This window comes from Chaetodon trifascialis, chromosome 8 (assembly GCF_039877785.1).
Source record: "Chaetodon trifascialis isolate fChaTrf1 chromosome 8, fChaTrf1.hap1, whole genome shotgun sequence".
NCBI lineage: Eukaryota > Metazoa > Chordata > Actinopteri > Chaetodontiformes > Chaetodontidae > Chaetodon > Chaetodon trifascialis.
This window is the reverse complement of record NC_092063.1, coordinates 3,356,889-3,374,778: the sequence shown is the minus strand read 5'-3', so window position 1 is coordinate 3,374,778 and position 17,890 is coordinate 3,356,889. Positions and strand designations below refer to the sequence as shown.

The 17,890-nt window shown below is 42.3% G+C and overlaps 2 protein-coding genes across 3 annotated transcripts; both read right to left on the bottom strand.

The window, feature by feature from the left end:
• Nucleotides 1–329: 329 nt before the first annotated feature.
• ttpal (tocopherol (alpha) transfer protein-like) lies at nt 330–5,508 on the bottom strand. Of its 2 annotated transcripts, none has more exons than XM_070969458.1 (6): nt 5,485–5,508; nt 4,789–5,015; nt 3,883–4,126; nt 3,570–3,763; nt 3,173–3,283; nt 330–2,434 (listed from the first exon to the last, which is right to left on the bottom strand). In XM_070969458.1, exons 2-6 carry the CDS (start codon nt 4,996–4,998, stop codon nt 2,156–2,158), a joined length of 1,038 nt encoding a protein of 345 aa, XP_070825559.1. In that variant the 5' UTR covers nt 4,999–5,015; nt 5,485–5,508; the 3' UTR covers nt 330–2,155. The 2 variants fall into 2 exon arrangements, with proteins under 2 accessions (XP_070825559.1, XP_070825558.1); XM_070969457.1 differs by having other exon boundaries at nt 5,352–5,505.
• Nucleotides 5,509–6,791: 1,283 nt separating this feature from the next.
• Nucleotides 6,792–13,301, bottom strand: hnf4a (hepatocyte nuclear factor 4, alpha). The gene is made up of 10 exons (XM_070968403.1): nt 13,187–13,301; nt 12,003–12,177; nt 11,367–11,461; nt 10,860–10,966; nt 10,624–10,779; nt 9,878–9,965; nt 9,021–9,173; nt 8,622–8,858; nt 8,361–8,483; nt 6,792–7,866 (listed from the first exon to the last, which is right to left on the bottom strand). Exons 1-10 carry the CDS (start codon nt 13,272–13,274, stop codon nt 7,724–7,726), a joined length of 1,365 nt encoding a protein of 454 aa, XP_070824504.1. The 5' UTR covers nt 13,275–13,301; the 3' UTR covers nt 6,792–7,723.
• Nucleotides 13,302–17,890: the final 4,589 nt, after the last annotated feature.

Here is a 17,890-nt window from a genome sequence, read left to right as displayed (position 1 = left end):
GGTTACAGGTATTTAGTTGGTTGCAATCTGGAAACTCACCACTAGATGTCACTAAGTCCGACACGCTGGTCCTTTAAGTGCATGTTTGAATGCAGGGCTTTTACTTTAGATGGAGTATTTTTACACTGTGGTATTTTTACTTCTAGTGAAGTAATACATCTTCCACCACTGTATTTCAGATGTCTTTGGGGACCCATGAGCCAAGTTTAGAAACGTTGCTCAAGTCAGTTGCAATAATGTTGTGAAAATACCCACAACTTCCCCAGAGCCTGCAGCCTCCCACCACTCTCTGCCAACAACAGCATCCCAGAACAACAAGACACAAATAGCACTTTCTCCTTTCGACTTTTACTTTACTGTCCTCACTACCGACGATAAATATCCTGCAACACAATACAGCTTATAGTCACAGACATGCTTGAAATAAAAATATAAAAGACTGATGACGAAAATAATTCAAGTTAGCTTCGGGCTACTGCGAGAAAGCAGATCCAACGTTATTGCACATTTGTGTACATGGCCTGGTGTAAAATTTGGCAAATCAGATGTCTATGCAGTCAGGACTGAACGTTCCCAATGTGACTCCTGTGATCAGTGATGGCGCTGTGTTAAGACCGAGTGATGAAACACAGGCAAACAGGTCAGAAAAGGTTTAACAAAAACATAAGGCAGATTATCTGAAGTTAGAAAAATAATCCTCTCGGAAGATTCAAGCTAAAGCGTCAACGAAACAAAGGCCCTGAAACACTGTGCAGTTAGGCGTTCAGCAAAAACATCTACCGGCCATCTAATGAAGTATATCCGCTCTAATGCAAGTCCTGATGAGAATACACATGAATATTGCTTTGGTACACACAAATTCAACATGACTGATGATACATGGCAGATTAATAACAGTTTAAGGCAATGTATTGGACAGTTACATACACAAAAACTGTTGTGGGGAGATGAACCCTGCAGACAGAGTACTAATGGCAACGTTTTCCACTCTGTCTTAAAGCAGTACTGACATGCCCGTATGTACACTGACAGTTTTTGCTTGCTGTAATCATTCCTCCTGTTCAGTTTGGCCGTTTGAAGATCCCTCCGAACATGCATCCAATGGAAGAGACCGGGGACAAATCCACAGTCTGTGTTCCAGGCAAAATGTATTTTAAACTTCAAAAGTTAGTGTTTGTATTAAGGAATTCCCTGGACAGAGTTTCTGATACCCACATGATTTGTGGTACCGATGAAGCCTCGTTTCAGCTTCAGTTAAACACAAAATGAGGACAGGGGATTTTGTCCCACATCGCTTACATTGGATGCACTTTAGGAAGGCGTCTATTAATGGCCGGTGTGAACGGGAGGAAAGACTACATCAAGCAAACTGAGTTTCAATCTAAAACCCAGATTCCAAAAAAGTTGTGACGCTGCGTAAAACATAAATAAAACAGAATGAGATATTTGCTAATCCTTTTTGACACATATTCAACTGAAACAGCACAAAGATAATATATTCAATGTTTGAGCTCATCAGCTTCACTGAATCTGATGCAGCAACACGTTTCACAGGAAAGATGTGAAATGCTCCAAAAACACCTGTCTGGATCGTTCCACAGGTAAACAGGCTCATTGGTAACAGGTGATAGTATCGTGATTGGCTATGAAAGGAGCATCCTGGAAAGGCTCAGTCGCTCACAAGTGAGGATGGAGAGAGGGTCACCACTTTGTGAACACATGATTGGATAAAGGAGATTAATACATGAGCTCAGGAACACTTCTCAAACACAGTTTGTTTGCAGATGATTGCATTCTGTTTCTTACATTTTGCACAGTGTCCCAACATTTTTGGAATCAGGGCTGCACATATGGATGCCTGCCTACCAAAGAAATGTAATATATGATAACTGGGAGGCCACCTGTAATGACTAAACATGCATCTGCTCGAGTCAGAAACCTCCTTGCCTGAGCCTGCAGCTGCCTTGGAACCACGGTTAAATGCTGGGCTACGTGTAAACTAGAAAAGACTATTCACCTATAGCAGTGCTGCTTGGTTAGTAAAATAAATCATGTTTAATATTGGCAACTTGCCCTGTAAAAGTCTACACACATGTTTCAAATGAAACAGAAAAAGTCCTCTCAGTGATGGGAGCGTGTGCACCTACAGTGCGCATCAGTAACAGTAGTAAAGTTGAGAGCGCAGGCCCCTGAAGGTGTCGTCGTCCTGCCCGCTGGCCTGCTGCCCTTCGAACAGCATGGAGTCTGGGAGCACCACGCCCTCTAGTGGATCCGGCTGGCAGAACTCCACTATAAATTCTTCCTCACAGTCCAGCAGCAGTCTCGACCAGGCGCACATGTCCAGCTGGCCCGCCGTGCCGCCGTACTCCTCCGGCAGAACCGAGCGGGGGATGTTCCGGTGCAGAGAGCGCAGGTCTGAGCCGTGGAGGATGTACTGTATGAGGAGAGAGCACAGATGGCGTGTCAGTGACATCACTGGCCTCACCGTGAGCTTCATTCATTAAAGTGGCTATAAACAGTGTTTCATGTTGAAGGCGTCACTCGTAGTATCTCTGCAGAGCTTTATAGCTTCTTTAGCTCATTGTTTCAGTTTAAAGTCCACAGATTTACTGTTTGGTTCATTCCCACAGCTCTCATAGCAAGTTTTCAACAGAAAAGCTGTTAAAAGGCAACAAGATGTTACCTGCTCAGCACCAACAGGCAAGTTAGCAACCAGCTAATGAACACAGCGGAGTATCTAGCAGCCAAAGATTGTCCCCTGTAGAGTTAATGAAGCACAGACTAAATGCTAAATGAGTCCAAATGCTGATGTTGCTCCGTATCTGCGGATTGTGTAAATAAGCTAGTGTACGCTAGCAAGTTTGCCATATTAACATGAAAGGTGAAAACATGCCAGCGAGCTTCCACTGCGTCCACATGAATAACAATCAATCACTGCAGGCTGAAATGAACACAAAGCAAAGCCTCTCATGAGATTTTGGAAAATACGCAGTTTTGTTTCTGGTGGTCTGAGTTCTTTCTTCTGAAAAGAATCTCCCGACGTTCCACTTTCACAGATGAAACCATGCGGTTATTTTGGCACACAGGCTGCAGATGAAAGCGAGGCACACGATTCAAAATAGTCCTTTGTTTAAAACAAAAGAGTCAGAGACAATTCAAGGACGATAGTTACCCTCTCTGCCATCTTCTCCTTCAGAAAAGGCTTAATTATAGCGAAGATGCCTTTGAAAATCCTGGGCTCGTTAATTATGTTAACAGCCTTGATTCGGATTGGAAACCCATCCTGTGAATTAGAAGAGCAACAGAAACAGTCACAGCTGGTCCTTGTCAGACGTTTTGTGTGCTTATGTAAATATTACACACTCTGCAGTCGCGATGAATCTCGAGCTTGGTTCATTTTCTCGTGCGTTAACTCAGTTACTCATATTCACTGCTGTGTCATTACAAAATAAAATCACATTTTGAGCAAATGCTGCATTCAGAAAACAATATCATGGTTCTTCATTTTAAAATTCACTTAATTCAAACATAAAAGTGTCATCAGATGGTGAGTTGGTAGGATTTCTCACCTGGAGGATGCTCACAACTTTTTTGGCGAGGAATGGACCCGGATTGGATGCTTGCGACATGCCCACTCCGGTGTAGTCGGCTAAAATGACAATACCGTTCACCTGTGTTTCCTCCGGCTGGATCAGCTTCTCCAGAGTCAGATAAATGGCCCTCACATTGTCAACAAACGGATAATCATTTGGTTTCCATTTTCCTGGAAAAGGAGACTGAGTTCATGAATAAAGCCTGTCCTGATAGAGTAATCAGTGACTGGCTGCAGTCATCCAGTGTGTGCTTAAAACTGCTGAATTCGCCAATGAAGCTGACACCAACCTGGCCGGAGACAGAGGATGTATCTTCCGTTGGGGTCCGGCTGTGGCAGGACCGTGAGGAAGCCCAGGTCCAGGACGTGCTTCACTGTGGATGGCTTCAGGTCCTGGAACACCTCCGGCCAAGCCTTACGGCCGCCGTGGTAGTTGAGCAGAAGCTGCAGGGCGCGGTCGTAGTCAAACTTCCTGGCCCGCAGGAAGCGCAGGAGAAAGGTGTCATCCAGTCTGGTCCTGAGATTTGGCTGCTCCTGCAGAGTCGAACCAAAAAACATGAACTCGGTGAATAAATACCAGGATTTGTAAACGAAGCATGATGTGTGACAAGTCTGGTGATACTCTCTGCTGCTGTAATTCTCACTCAATCACAAAGTCTGTGTCTGAAAATGTCTCCATCAAATGCATTATTTACTCCTGTGCAAGTAACGTTTGCCAAAAACCACAGTGCCCAGCTGTTTCACAATCTTCAGTAGGAACAAATGGGCTTGGGGCTGAGAGCCACAGGATGAAGAAGTCAGAAAGCATTTGAGACAAAGCAGCACATTGTTGATTTTGATCTTTTCGTATGATTTGTGGGGAAAAAAATACAGAATATCCTTCAAAAGCTAGCAGAGGATCTTCTTTAGTCCGCACTTTGAGATGATAAGATTATTGCTTTGCGGCATGTCAGTATCAATCATTTTCATCGTGACAGTTTTCTTTTAATGTGTGAGCATATACAGTAGTTGTTTATCTTGTACTTGCACTTTTTCAGTCAGCCTTCAATGCCAACTTTCATTACTTGACAGATTTTGGAATTATAGAGAAAAAGTCTTATAATTTTGGGGATGTTTTCTACTAAACTGGCTGCATATAAACAGAAAAGAGGCTGTTTAAATGAATGTCAACATGGCAAAAAAGCGCAACACAAAACCTTCAGTATCATGTCTCTCAGTGCTTGGACATCCCGGAGACGCCACTCTGGTTTCTCCTGGAGCTCCTCCCGTGCCTTGGCCACCAGCTCAGGGGTCAGGGTGCAGGAGTAGATGGGGGGAGGGGGTCCAGGGAACCAGCTGTGTCCCGCAGCTGCTGATGGGTCCACAGGAGGAGACCTGAGATCGATGGATTCATGCTGATCAGCCATGGACTGACTGGGTGAAGCTGTTTGGGAAGCAGCACACAAGAGGCACCAGCTATGAAAACACAAGAAAGACCAGCTCCTGGGCTGCCACGTTAGCTCCTGGCAGGTGTCACTCATGTACTTTACATCCAATAATACCACTTTACCTGAACTGGTCAAGAGATATTGAAAACAAAATGTTACCTAATATCTGAGAAGAGCAGGAGAAATCCCTATGACAGCGCAAACATGCTCATTGTGTGTCTGTGCTCAGCAATGAGTCAGAGCCTCAGCAGACACGAACTGGCTAATACAAGCTGATCCTGAGCAGAACCGATGCGACAGAACTAAAGTCAGAATAATGATGGAATACCAACCCGAAAATGCGTTTAACATGAACCGACTACAACACACATTGATGCCTTTTGTGAGCAGCCATTGGCAAGTGATGAAATGTCTTCAAAACACAAGCGTGACGACTCAAAACCAGTGTCAAAAATCACAACCGACCTGTCAGGAAAATCCTATTTCCGGGTAGATAAATGCTGCTCTCTCATTGGGCCATATGCGTCACGTGATGCGCTCCCGACGCGCCAGAGCGGTATAGCCGTACGTCTGTTGTTTTGATGGCTATGATGCCTTCAGGTACAACTCGGGAAGTACCTAGGCACGACATGTCGCACAATCAGAATTGAAAACAAATTTAATAAAATATAGTTTTTGTGTTTGGTACGTGAGTCTCTCGCTTTTTAATTCAAAGACATGTCTTTTAAAAACGTTACGGTCACAAATGACTGACTAACATCCAAAGATTTTACTCACTAAAACAAATGTTACACCCTGCATCCCCGCCAGCTTTTCGCACGTCTTCAGTGCACCTGAACCTCACATCTTGCAACCTAATATAAATAAAAATATACTTCTTCAAGCTTAAAGATTATTGATGTTGATTTAGAGGTAGGCCTATATTTACAGCGCAAACATAAAAACAGAGGCTGTATTTTTTTTTTTTATAGAAAGAGATAGTATTTCATGCATACTGCATGGAGTTTTATTTCTTTTAGTTTCTACCTATCCACCTTTCTCGTTTTTTGAAAATTGTCTGGTTAGTTAATCGGTTAAACTATATGGTCAGAGGGTTGATGTGACCTGAATTTCTTTTTCACATTGCTGTAGACGTGTCGGATGATTCAGTTACACCTGAATGCGGTAGATGGCAGAGGTTGCCTGCATATTGCTCACACTGCGTGCCTGTGCACTGCACGTCCTCTCCAGGTCTGCCAGGTACGTGCACTTCAAATTTGAAAAATATTGCGTCAAACTAATGGATTCACATTAATGTACGCGTAAGTGCTTTGTGTTTTGGTGAGAAAAAGTACTTTGCTCGGATATTTGGGGATGACCTTCATGTCTGAAGCTTCCACCGAGGTCGACGTCAAACACCCGTCACGTCAGTCTGCTGTCCGCTGCATCCTCCCGGTGGCGCCGCCGCAGCGGCATGAATGCAGCACGTTGGTAGCGACAGATTTTTTCAGCTGCAATGGAGACATGAATACAAGAAGTGTCCCCCACCCCTCTGCGTCTTGAATCACTGCTATCTATAATGACTTTATGGCACTTTATCAGTCCGAAGCCACATCTTGCCTTGGTTCAGTGAGCAGGCAGCACTGCCACGTTGGACCCAATTTTTCCACCAGACACTTTTTAACACGTCTGACTTCATCATTGAGTTGTACGGTTTGTTGTTCAGAGCATCACATTCACTCCTCTCTTATTGTCATGGTTAGTATAAAATATGGTTTGCAGAAAATTCAATGTAAAAATAGACCTTGAGATTTATTAGTTCATCTTCACATTGTAAGGCAAAACATTGCCTGTATTTGTAAGGCAGTACAGGTTACAAGGCACAATTTATTCCATCAGTTAAACCACGACAAAGTACTAAACAAAAAATATAATATATTTTTTAAAAACCAATACAACATATCATTGGGAAACTTCCTCAGTGTGTCTGCCTGTGACTTTTACAAAGTTGCACCACAGACTTTATCTTATGTACCAACATTTCTTGGCGCACATTTTAACATGTTAAATTTTACCTCTGTAAATATGCATTTCCAGTACATAAAACAAAGCCCAGAAATTTTAGTCTTGTCACAGAATATTTAAAAGAGACAGCAAAGAGCTGAGCTCATTCAAGGGATTTTCTTTAGCCTTGATAAAATGAGATTTTCTGAGTTCCTACTGAAAGTTGACACCATTTTATCACTAATAAACATAAAATAAAATACTGTGCAACACTAAATACATGACAATGTAAGGCCTGTTGTAACATTCATGAAATACTGACATGATCAGGTCACCATGTCTAACATAAGCCTTACTGCACACTCTGACGCCATGCTAAAGGAAGTGATGTTACCCAGTAATAAACTATATGTACAATGTATTCCTACGTGTCGATCTTACAGAACAACAACAGCACGTCTGGATAGTTTGGATGGTTGTAGTTTTGTCTGGCCTCCGCTGAGCTGCGGAGCGCAACGGCAGCTGCATGTGTGAACAAATAGATCCCTGAAGAAAAACAGCAATCTGCAAGGGACATCACTGCGATTACATCTGACATATGTAGCTACTTTATTGTTTCAGTCAAGTTAACAGCTTCACTGCTGATTGTGTATAAACGCACATATAAAGACCCTGATTTAACACAATAAAAAAACTGAAGGAATAAGCACTCAGAGGATCGTTAGATGGCCTCCTGCTTTGTGATAGTAGGCTGAGGGATGGAGGTCGGCTGCTTGGGCACAGTGGCTATGACCCCCTGAGCCATTTTATAATGTTCTGAGCTGGAGGCAGTAGGCGGAGACGGGATTGGGGTTTCAGGAGTGGCTGAAAAGTAGAACACAAAAGAACAGCAGCGAGTCAGAGGGAGAAACTGCAGCATAAGCAGGCATATATTCACCAGTCTGTGGTATAACATGTCTTGGGGCAACACAATTTTCAGATAAGGAATAAGCACTTTTGTGAAATTTCTCAGAGCATTAAACATGTTAAGAAAGAATAACAGAAGTTCTCTTTGACAAAATAAGCCAGATTAGTTTCCATGAAGAATTTAGAGGATTATTCTGCCAAGCCTGTTTGTCCTTCCAGCTACCTGACTAGGCTGCACATGGAGCTGGGGACGGGAATTTGACGGTCTCTGTGAATTAAGATATCATTGATTTCAGTTTGCTTAGATTAATGCTGCTGTCCACTGATCAGACCTCAGTTCTTTGTGTATGTAGCAATGAGAAACCTCGATATTTAAGATGAAGACAGAGGACAAATCTCAGATGCCGCAGCAGCTGTACTGCACGTTTTGCGCTGATGTGCTGTGTACTTACAGATTTGACCATTATGGATTGGCGTCGGCATGCTGCTGGCCACTATAACATTGCTGCTGAGGTGCTCGTGGACCAGGTGGGGGTGCAGAGAGTGAGGTGCGTGTGGAGCCTCGTTGGCAGAACCTGAGAAACAAAACACCCAAGTATACAGTGAGTCAGTCCCTTCAGCTTATCTGACAGCACCGAGAATGGCTCAGTCCTCTGTGTTGTCCACTAACATGAGGATTCTGTATAGTGAGTGTAACGGTACAAAGAGCTCACCTCCGAGAAGCATTTCTTGGAGCAGGTTGTCGATCTTGGCCATGCCAAAGAGTTTGACAAACTGGATCTGCTCGATCATTTGCCAGGTGATGCTCTGTAGCGTCGGCAGCAGCAGGAGCAGCTCCCCGAAGCGGCCCCGGGAGTCGTACTGCCTGTCGTTGATGTAGTCTTCCAGGCTGACCTGGACCTGGTATCGCATCCGCTTGATCTTTCCGGGGTCGCTCAGACCTTTAGCATCTGTGGGCAAACAAAAGCAGGGGTGTTTACAGAGAGAAGCGTGCCATTAGGTTGGAGCTCTCTGTCTGCATACGGAGTGTAGAAAACTCCAGCTCTGAGTCTGACTGATAGTACTGGTTGAGCAGTAGCTAACATGATCCAAGAGCGAGTCCGCAGCGGTACCTGGGTCGAAGAAAACTATGGCTTTCAAGCAGGCGTATTCATTATCGTCTATCTGAAGCTCCTGGAAGGGAAGCACCAGCTCATCCAGGATCCTCACTGCTACCCTGCCCACCTCCAACTCTGGGCAGTTTCTGGGAATGATGTAGTCATTTCCTGCAGGACAAGCACATGCAGATTAAAAAAAATTACATTAGAATTTAGTCCAGGATGACCCAGGCCAAAAAGTAGTACAACTCAGTGTATTAGAAATATGATTTAAGCACAGAGAAGTCAAGTATACTTTGACTTTTTGTGCTTAATTTAAAGTATGTTTGACATCTACTTTTAAAAGTGTACTTCTAAATAGAACTTCAAGTTCTACTTAAATATATTAAAAATGAATAGTAATTCTGCAGTACTTAAAGTGGTATTTTAAAGTCCTTATAGAAAAAGTGTGCTTTATTGTAAGTGTACTATAAATTGCACTTTTAAAAATTGTACTAACTTACAATTAGTAGTGATAAAGTGTACTTATTTTCAAGTCCTTTCTTGTACACTATTAACATGCTTAATTAAAGCGTCAGTATATTTAAGTATATTTCCTACACATTGGTAATATAACACAATTGGTCCTGCAAGTGTGTTTTGAATGCTCATGAATCCTGATTTTCACTGCTGTACTTCAGTACACTTAAAGTTGTGCCAATTGTGCAACTATTTACACTTCAAGGATACTCAAGTATTACTCAAGTGGTACTCAAGGACTACACAAGTACACTTAAATATACTACAAGGCGATAAAAAAGCACAAAGTGTACTTTGTGCATTCGTCCAATAGTATAATTTAAGTATATGTTTTTTTGCCGTGTCACTTTTACCTAATAAGAGGATGTCTTTGTACAGCATGGACCTCTTTGCAGCACCGAGCAGGAGGTGTTCTCCAGCATGAGCTCGCAGCAGCGCCACCTGAAACACAGAGAATTCATTTACGTCTTAGCTGAGCGATGATGACGCAGTGAAGTCTTAGCCCTCCACATGTTGATTTGAATGATTTTGATGGTTCTCTCCCTTCATCTGATGCTCACTGTGCAAGCTGAGGAGAGAAAACCCAGGCGGAAGGCACTGTCACTGATATAACATCAGCAAATCAGTTACCAAGGCCTGGTGATCACACTGTTAATGATTCTGCACTTTTTTTTGAGGGAGGATATAACTTTAAAACCAGCTCATCATATTCTAACTCAGGATTAAAATACATTAACCACCATGGTTGAAGAATGTGAGGTTTAAGTGATGGAAAAAAACGTGGTCCTTAGAGATTTTCTTAATTTTTCACAATCAGAATCAGCTTTATCGACCAGCTGTGTGCACACATAAAGGCCGTTTGACAGTTTTTACACAGATAGAAACATGCAGCTAAGAACAAGAACAAAGCTGAACAAAGGTAAACATAAATATCCAGCTGTTATGTTAGTACATTCATCTTTTTCTACTGCATTTTTGTTTGTTTAGGAGGGACATTCACTGACTCCTGTCGCCCACACTATGGCTCTGAGCAGGCGGGTTGATGAGTGACCAGGGGGTCTATACAGCTATGTACACTGTGTCTGTGCATGAGTCTCACCTGGTCATCCAGGGGCAGGTCACAGAAGGCTGGGATGTACTTGGCCCACTCCACCAGCACCAACAGCTGCTGCTTCATGGACTCACACACGTCTGTGATGGTGGCGATCTTTTTGGTCCTTATGTCGCCATTCAGGATCGGAGCAGGGGAGGTGATCTAGACAAAGCAGCGCACATGTGAAGTCATCCCAGGCCTCCATTGATCACTGACCACAGACGTGATCTCGCAGGTCTTACCTGTCTAGACAGTACGTCTGCCTGGATGAGTGCATTGATGGACGGTAAACTGCTGTCTTCATAGCTGGATCTCCTGGTGCTGATTCTGTCTCTTTCGTTCTGCACAGCTAAGAGCACAAACACAGGATCATCACTGCTGCTGCGTTCACGATCAGAGAGGAAAAATTAATTGAAAACTTTTCAGGAAAACAATGAAAGACTTTTCTTTGTTGCACAACAAAGGCAGAGTCTTTTAAAAGAAAAATAGGTCTCCCCAGGTTGTCATGTTTATCAGTATATGGCTATTATTGCCTGGAAATGTTTGCTCAGCATAAGCTGGTTAGAGACCTCAGCGCTACACGGAGTGAACATTAACAAAGCACTACTCTCGTGGGTATTGCAACACTCTCACATGAGTTGTGTCGATTCAGTGGGGAGACAGCTCACACTCTGGCTCTGATTTGCTGATAAAAAGGGAAATTCTGTTTCCACGAGGATCTGAAAACCATGTAGTTTACAGGGTCCTACCTTCTTTCTTCATGCCAGCTCTGAAGCATTTCTTCAGCCTGCAGTATCGGCATTGATTTCGCTTGTCTTTGTCCACAATGCATTGTCTGTTGAACCTGCCATAGAATCAAAAAAACAAGCTCGGATGAGTGACGCAATCAGAGCTGCAACGATTGGTAGATGAATCGATGAGTTGATTAACAGGAAATTCATCTGCAGCAATTTTCAGCCAATGTTTGCTGTTTTCAGCTTCATGAGTGGGAGACTTTAGTGTTTTTTTTCATAGTAAACTGAATATATTTGTATTCTGGACAGCTGGTCGGACAAACACGACATTTGGGGGTGTCACTTTGACCTGTAGGAAATTATAATAGGCATTTATCACTATTGTCTGATATTTTATAGAAAAAATAGAGTAATTTATTAAATTAGATAACCTGTAGTTTGAATGATAATGAAAATAATCATTAGTTTTTCGTTAATTTTTCAGTATTTATTGCCAGTTTACTGAGAAAAACAACAGAAATTCATGCTTTGCAGTGTATAGTTGGGAACAGTCTCTCCTGGCAGGAGCCTATGTGCAAAGCTTTGCCTCAGTGGCACATCAACAGTAGGCAGGAATGCAAAAATCGAAGTATTTCTCTTCTTCGGCCTCACCTGCATGAGTACATGTGGTTTTTGCGGACGCTGCGTCTGAAGAAGCCTTTGCAGCCGTCACAGCTGGACGCCCCATAGTGTTTGCCCGTGGCTCTGTCTCCACATATGGCACACAGGCTGCCCGCCCCCAGGTGGCTGCTGGCGTTCATGTTGGCGCTCTCAGCCGGTGAGGAGTCTGACACAATAAGAGAGGGGGGAGAAGTCTCATCAGGTCAGCAGGCAGACTTTTAGTCTGGAAGGAAGGGGCTTTTATTAAAGTTTATTTTCTGACAGTCATCGAGATGTTTGAGCGCTGAAGTTCAGAAGCTGTAAAATTGTGGATCTACAGGACGGATTAAAGGAGGCGTGAACGACCGGAGTGGGCACAGATCAGCTCCATTGACGGCTGATCAAAACCAGCCTTTATGTGAGCCTGCAGGGATCCGTCACCTGCCTGAGTGGCTCACACAGAGTCAACAGAGCATAATTGATGTCATCTTGATTACCTCTGAAAAGGCAATCACTGGAGACAGTTTTTAGTCCCCCACACAGTCACCAGACTGGGTCAATCAATCATAGAGTATGTCACAGCACCAGCTTTACATTAAAAGTGACTCAACGGACGTTTGCATTGATATAATAAAGTAAAAGCATATAAGTGATGGAAAAGCTGAGTAATGTTCGCTGTCAAGCTTCGTTTTTTGGTCTCATTGTGGAATCAGGATCTCAGCCAGACGTCATGGGAGACTGCACATACAAATAAGTCGGTGTCACTGTGAGCACTTCCCAAAAACCTGAGCCCCTTTTCCTCACGTTAGACTCTGTGGGAACAGACCGTTTGAAACAGGAGATTTACAATGGTGATACTCAAACTACTGCTTCATCAGAGGATGAATATCAGTTCACTGTAATCAATCTGACACCACATCAGTCCACAAGCTGAAACAGGTTCAAATGGCTCCCACCAAATGACCCGAGCGCACTGAGAATAGAGCCTCGTAAATCAAAATCTCTTAATGTTTCACTATCGCGGCCGGAGGTGATAAAAGAAGACCACCGTGCAGGATCATCCCTCTGCGAGCGGATGGACAGATGACCCCTTTTTATCACTCCATGCCAGAGCTCCCTCTGTCCTCTCCCGACCAAAGTTTTAAATCAGTAAAAGTTTCAAAGTTCAACGCCAGAGCTGCATATATGTGACTCACCTGTGCCCAAGGGGAGCACTTGCATGTTTTCGAACTCCAGCGTGGTGTAGGCTGGGTCCAGAGCCTCGCTGTAGTCTGCCATGTCCATGTCTGCCAGTGCTTTGGACAAACAAACTCTCAACTACCTGACAGTGGGGAGAAAGACTTGTCCAAGAAGCTAATGTGCCCCCCTCCTCCTCCTTCCCTTCTCACACCCCCACACACCTCTACTAACACCCCCACTACCTTTTTTTCTTAGCCTAGCTCCGCCCAGTAACAAGGTAGCTCCCTGGCCCAGTTGAGTGTGATGGGGACATACTGGTGTCAGAGAGGAAACCAGTGAGTGACAGCAGAGCTCCTTCTCCTCCTTCCCTCATGCTGCTAACCAGAGGAGAGGTGGAGTGTCTCTCTGGTTGATCATTAACGAGTCCCAAATCACAGGCTTGTTTTTTTTTTGTTTTTTTTTAAGAGATAGCATGACTTTGATATCTGCCATCGCTTCTGGGTTCTCTGTCAGCAATGGATCAACAATTCCTCCATGAGGGCTGTATCAGGTCAAGCCTCTGCCAAGTCACTGCTCTACCACTTTAAACCAGCTCATTTTATAGCCGAAACTTTCTGTAGCATGCAGTTATCACATGCACACAAATGACAGCGTCCATGTTACGTTAGAAAGACCAAACGAAGGTGCAGCTCGGCTTCGTGTGCGTGCAGGGCGACCGGCAGAAGCCCTGTGCTGAGGGGCAACTTTTAAAGTAACTGTACTTTGTGTATTTCCACTTTATGCTACTTTATACTTCAACTTCAGAGGGAAAGATTGTGCTTTTTACTCAAACAATGGACAAGACACCCAGACTGAAAGACACACAAAATATAGTCGTTTTTTGTGTGTTTTGCAGGTGAAAACAGGTCAGGTTTTGCTGTTGGTTCAAAAGCTGAACTTGAATTTCAGTTTTTAGTTCAAACTGGAGATGAAGTGTCCATCAAAAAGCCTCCTGCTGCAGCAGATCCACACCGATGCGCCTCTGCACAGATATTATACCAAATACTACAGAACACAATACAAAATAAAGGAGTTCATCCACGTTTTATGAAATGTTACTGTGTCCTCACTATGCTGTACAGCCGTAATATGAATTAAGGTAAACACACGGTGGGTTGGATTTGTCAGATAGTCCCATCAGGATCAAAACACACGATCAGCTCATTTTAACTAAGATCAAACCAAAACAGTCACTTCAAACAGAGCTGGTTCATGCTGACAGCTATTTTAACTCGTACAACTACTTAAAGAACATCAATTTATAACTTCAGTCACATTATCGCAGATTAAACTACACAACAATATATAAAGCAGATTCATGTTCTCCACCAGCTACATGAATAACAGCAATGCAGCAATCTGTAATAATAATATTAATAATAATAATAAGAAAACTCCATACATGGTCCATGCAGTGAGATGAGTACTGTTTTGATTCTTTTTTACAAGTACATTTTGTTGCTACTGCTTTTGCACTTTTACTTGTAACAGAGTATTTTTACACAGTAGTATTTCTACTTTTACTGGAGTAAAGCCTCTGAATGCTTCTTCTCCCACACGAAACCCAACAGTCAGTTCACGTCAGTCTGTCAAATTCAGACCTGCCTCCATGTGTAATGCGACGCTGGTAAATCTGAGTTAATTCTTGCGTAATTAACAGGGAAACAACAGTTGCTAAAGCGAAGTGATGCCTTTATGTAAAAGACTTCATTGTTTTTGAAAATGCAAGGCGCACGTGAGGCTGATCAAAAGCTCAACGTCTGTATTTAGGAAGGCAGCTGATGATTCAGAGCGTGTTTATGTCCTTTTAGACAACAGAAATGGTTAAAGACATATTCTCCATCAGCACCAGAACCCGTTTCTGTCGTTCTTTGTTCTAAACACGTCCCAAAGGATTTCATTAGAATTAACATTCAAAATCAATCAAGCTCAGGACATGAGCAGCGGCCTCCGTCTGATAGAGCGCGAATATACTGAAAAAGAGCCTGAATATTGACACCTCCATGATCATTATATCTTATATGAAAACAGCTAATAAATTCATGAACTACTGTTAAAAAACATCCAGCTTAATATCAGTCTAAATATTCACGTTTGTAACTTTTCGACTGTTTGAAGAGATAAAATTATGTAATTCTGCATGTGGTTACAAATGTGTCAATTGTCCTTTTGGAAGTGATTTATTCCCACATGTGACGTCAAAGTTTAATGCTTCTCTCCAGTAATGCTTTATTTTGACCCCCTTTATTTAGTGCTCAGCATAATATATAGTTTATAACACATAATGATACACTATAATGTAGCTTTAAGGACAATTTAAAGTTTTAATCAAAGTATTTGTGAGCAGTACTAAGGTTAAAATGAAGTATTTAACTTATATGAAGTATGTGATATACAAAGCTTTCTTATATATGCTCACAACTACATTATACACACAGGTTTTTCAGCAGCAGATCATGTGTGAATGCCTAAAAGGTAACAGGACGAAGTTATTAACAGATGTTTGAATGATTTTCAAAGAATTGTTATAATACTGGACCTATTTTAGTTGAAATTCTGTTAATTAAGTCATAGAGGGGTCTGAATGCTTTCAATATTTATTTAAAAAATCCGCTTGGATTTTCTCCTCGCAGGACTAATAAAGGACTATTGAATTAGAGTTACAATTGTTTGGTCAAACTAGTGAACCTCGGAGCTCAGGCTGTGAATGAGTCATATCATAAATCATTAAATGTGATTACGGCTACGTTACACTGTGATGTTGATCATTCGCTGACCGTGAATGGGACAGGTATGTATGCTTTGCAGCTACAGGAGGAGTGACAAACACAACAACAGTGTACTTATATCTGCTCTAAATAGTGCTGCAAACCCCATTTCTAAAGTGTTTACATGGTGTTAAATGGGGTAGTTAGAGAAATTCATTCTCGCATATGAAAGAGGTGAAAAAGCACACACGCTTTCAGTTTTTAGGTGTGTTTTTTCTGACAGGCCATCCTGAATCTGATTGTTTTCAAAAATACATGCTCTGCTTGCGCAAAGTGGCCGCCTTTCCATGTCACACAGCAAACAGTAGTCGTGTATTTGAAGAGAAAGTGCCAGTAAATAGCAGTAGGTCAACGATCCCAAGTTCAGCCAGGCCTCAGAAGCAGTAAAGCCCACGTAAGTGAACTTGTTAACCACTCAAATTATACTGGGCGCTCATAAAATGATTTCTCTTCCAGCAGGCTAACGGCATAACACTCCCAGAGGCTCCTGTGCAGAATCCAGAGGTGATCAATGATTTGATGAACAGTAATCCAATCAGACAGGAAAATGGAAGTGATCAGCTGTGATTAAACCCACAGAAACTCTGCTTTTCACACAGTCTGGTGTGATCATATGTCGGGATTCATTGATCTTTGGGTGTTACAGTAAATGAATGCTGTGAGCCTGATTAACAGAACAGAAACTACGCCCATTATCAAAAAATGATTAGCGGCTGCTCTCACACAGCCCAGTTGGAGCTTGTTGTTTCACTTGCGTGTACAGAGGTCGCCCATTACGACATTTCTTCACGTTCGATCCGTGCTGCTCTTCTGCAATGCCCATATTTGCTCAAGAAGTGTGCTGATTATTTCGAAGCAGCAAGCGGTGGGGGAGGGGTGCTGAGAATGGGAGAATCAGTGAATGAGTCACGCAGCAAATCTTATCTGCTCTGTCATTAAAGTGCTTTTATCTCTGCTCCCATCTTAAATTTCTGTGAACTCCTCAAAGAACAGTCATATACAGGACTATAAAGTATAATCTGCGTGCTTGCAGCTTTCTTAATCATGAACTGACACACTGTTCTGATATGTTAGATAGGACAGCTTAGCTTGAAATTCCCCCATAACTTATCTGCATTTTGAGGCAGAGGGGTTTGTCTCAGCACACTGTACCTACATTCCCACAGTACACGGGCCACATGGACACGTGCAGGAGGCTGTGAAGCACAAAGACCCGTCAACGGCATGAAGTCAGAGCAGATTTTGTTCATTCTGGTGAGAAATTATAAGTTCTGCTGAAGAGGAAGTCCTTTTAATATAAATACAGATGTTTGTCAATGGAGTGGCTTCACATTTTGGGAAACACTTTAATTCCCACTGTTGCTCAGAGTCACATGAGACGATCAATACTGGAAGTGTAAATAGTTGCAGAATTGGCACAACTTTTTACAAACTTTAAGTGTACTGAAGGACACCAGTGAAAATCAGGATTCATGAGCAGCACAATTGTATCATATCACCAATGTGTTGGAAATATACTTAAAGTGAAGTGAAATTAAAGAACACTTTAATTAAGCATGCTAATAGTGTATAACAAATAACATGAAAATGAGTATACTTTTCATAAGTACACTTATTCACTATACACTCTTTAAAAGTACACTTAAGTGCAATTTATAACACACTTACAATAAAGTACACTTTGAAGTACTTTGAAATACCACTATAAGTATTGTAGGATTAATATATTCATTTTAATGTGTTGAAGTAGAACTTAATGACATCGATTTAGAAGTACACTTTTAAAAAGTATATGTCAAACATATTTTAAGTTAAGCCCAAAAAGTAAAAGTTTACTCGTAATGACTTTTCTATAGTTAAATTATATTTCTAATGCACTAAAGACTACTATGTTTTGACCTGGGAAATATAAAC

What these genes read in the sequence shown, in the direction of transcription:
- ttpal (XM_070969457.1), bottom strand. An exon ending in CATCCTCTGTCTCCGGCCAG is followed by an intron (nt 3,764 to 3,882) that starts GTTGGTGTCAGC and finishes CTCCTTTTCCAG; the next exon opens with GAAAATGGAAACCAAATGAT. An exon ending in AAGTTGTGAGCATCCTCCAG is followed by an intron (nt 3,284 to 3,569) that starts GTGAGAAATCCT and finishes TCTAATTCACAG; the next exon opens with GATGGGTTTCCAATCCGAAT.
- hnf4a (XM_070968403.1), bottom strand. Translation starts at nt 13,274, where the DNA reads ATGGACATGGCAGACTACAGCGAGGCTCTGGACCCAGCCTACACCACG. An exon ending in CAAAGACATCCTCTTATTAG is followed by an intron (nt 9,174 to 9,877) that starts GTAAAAGTGACA and finishes CTTGTCCTGCAG; the next exon opens with GAAATGACTACATCATTCCC. An exon ending in CCAAGAAATGCTTCTCGGAG is followed by an intron (nt 8,484 to 8,621) that starts GTGAGCTCTTTG and finishes TTTGTTTCTCAG; the next exon opens with GTTCTGCCAACGAGGCTCCA.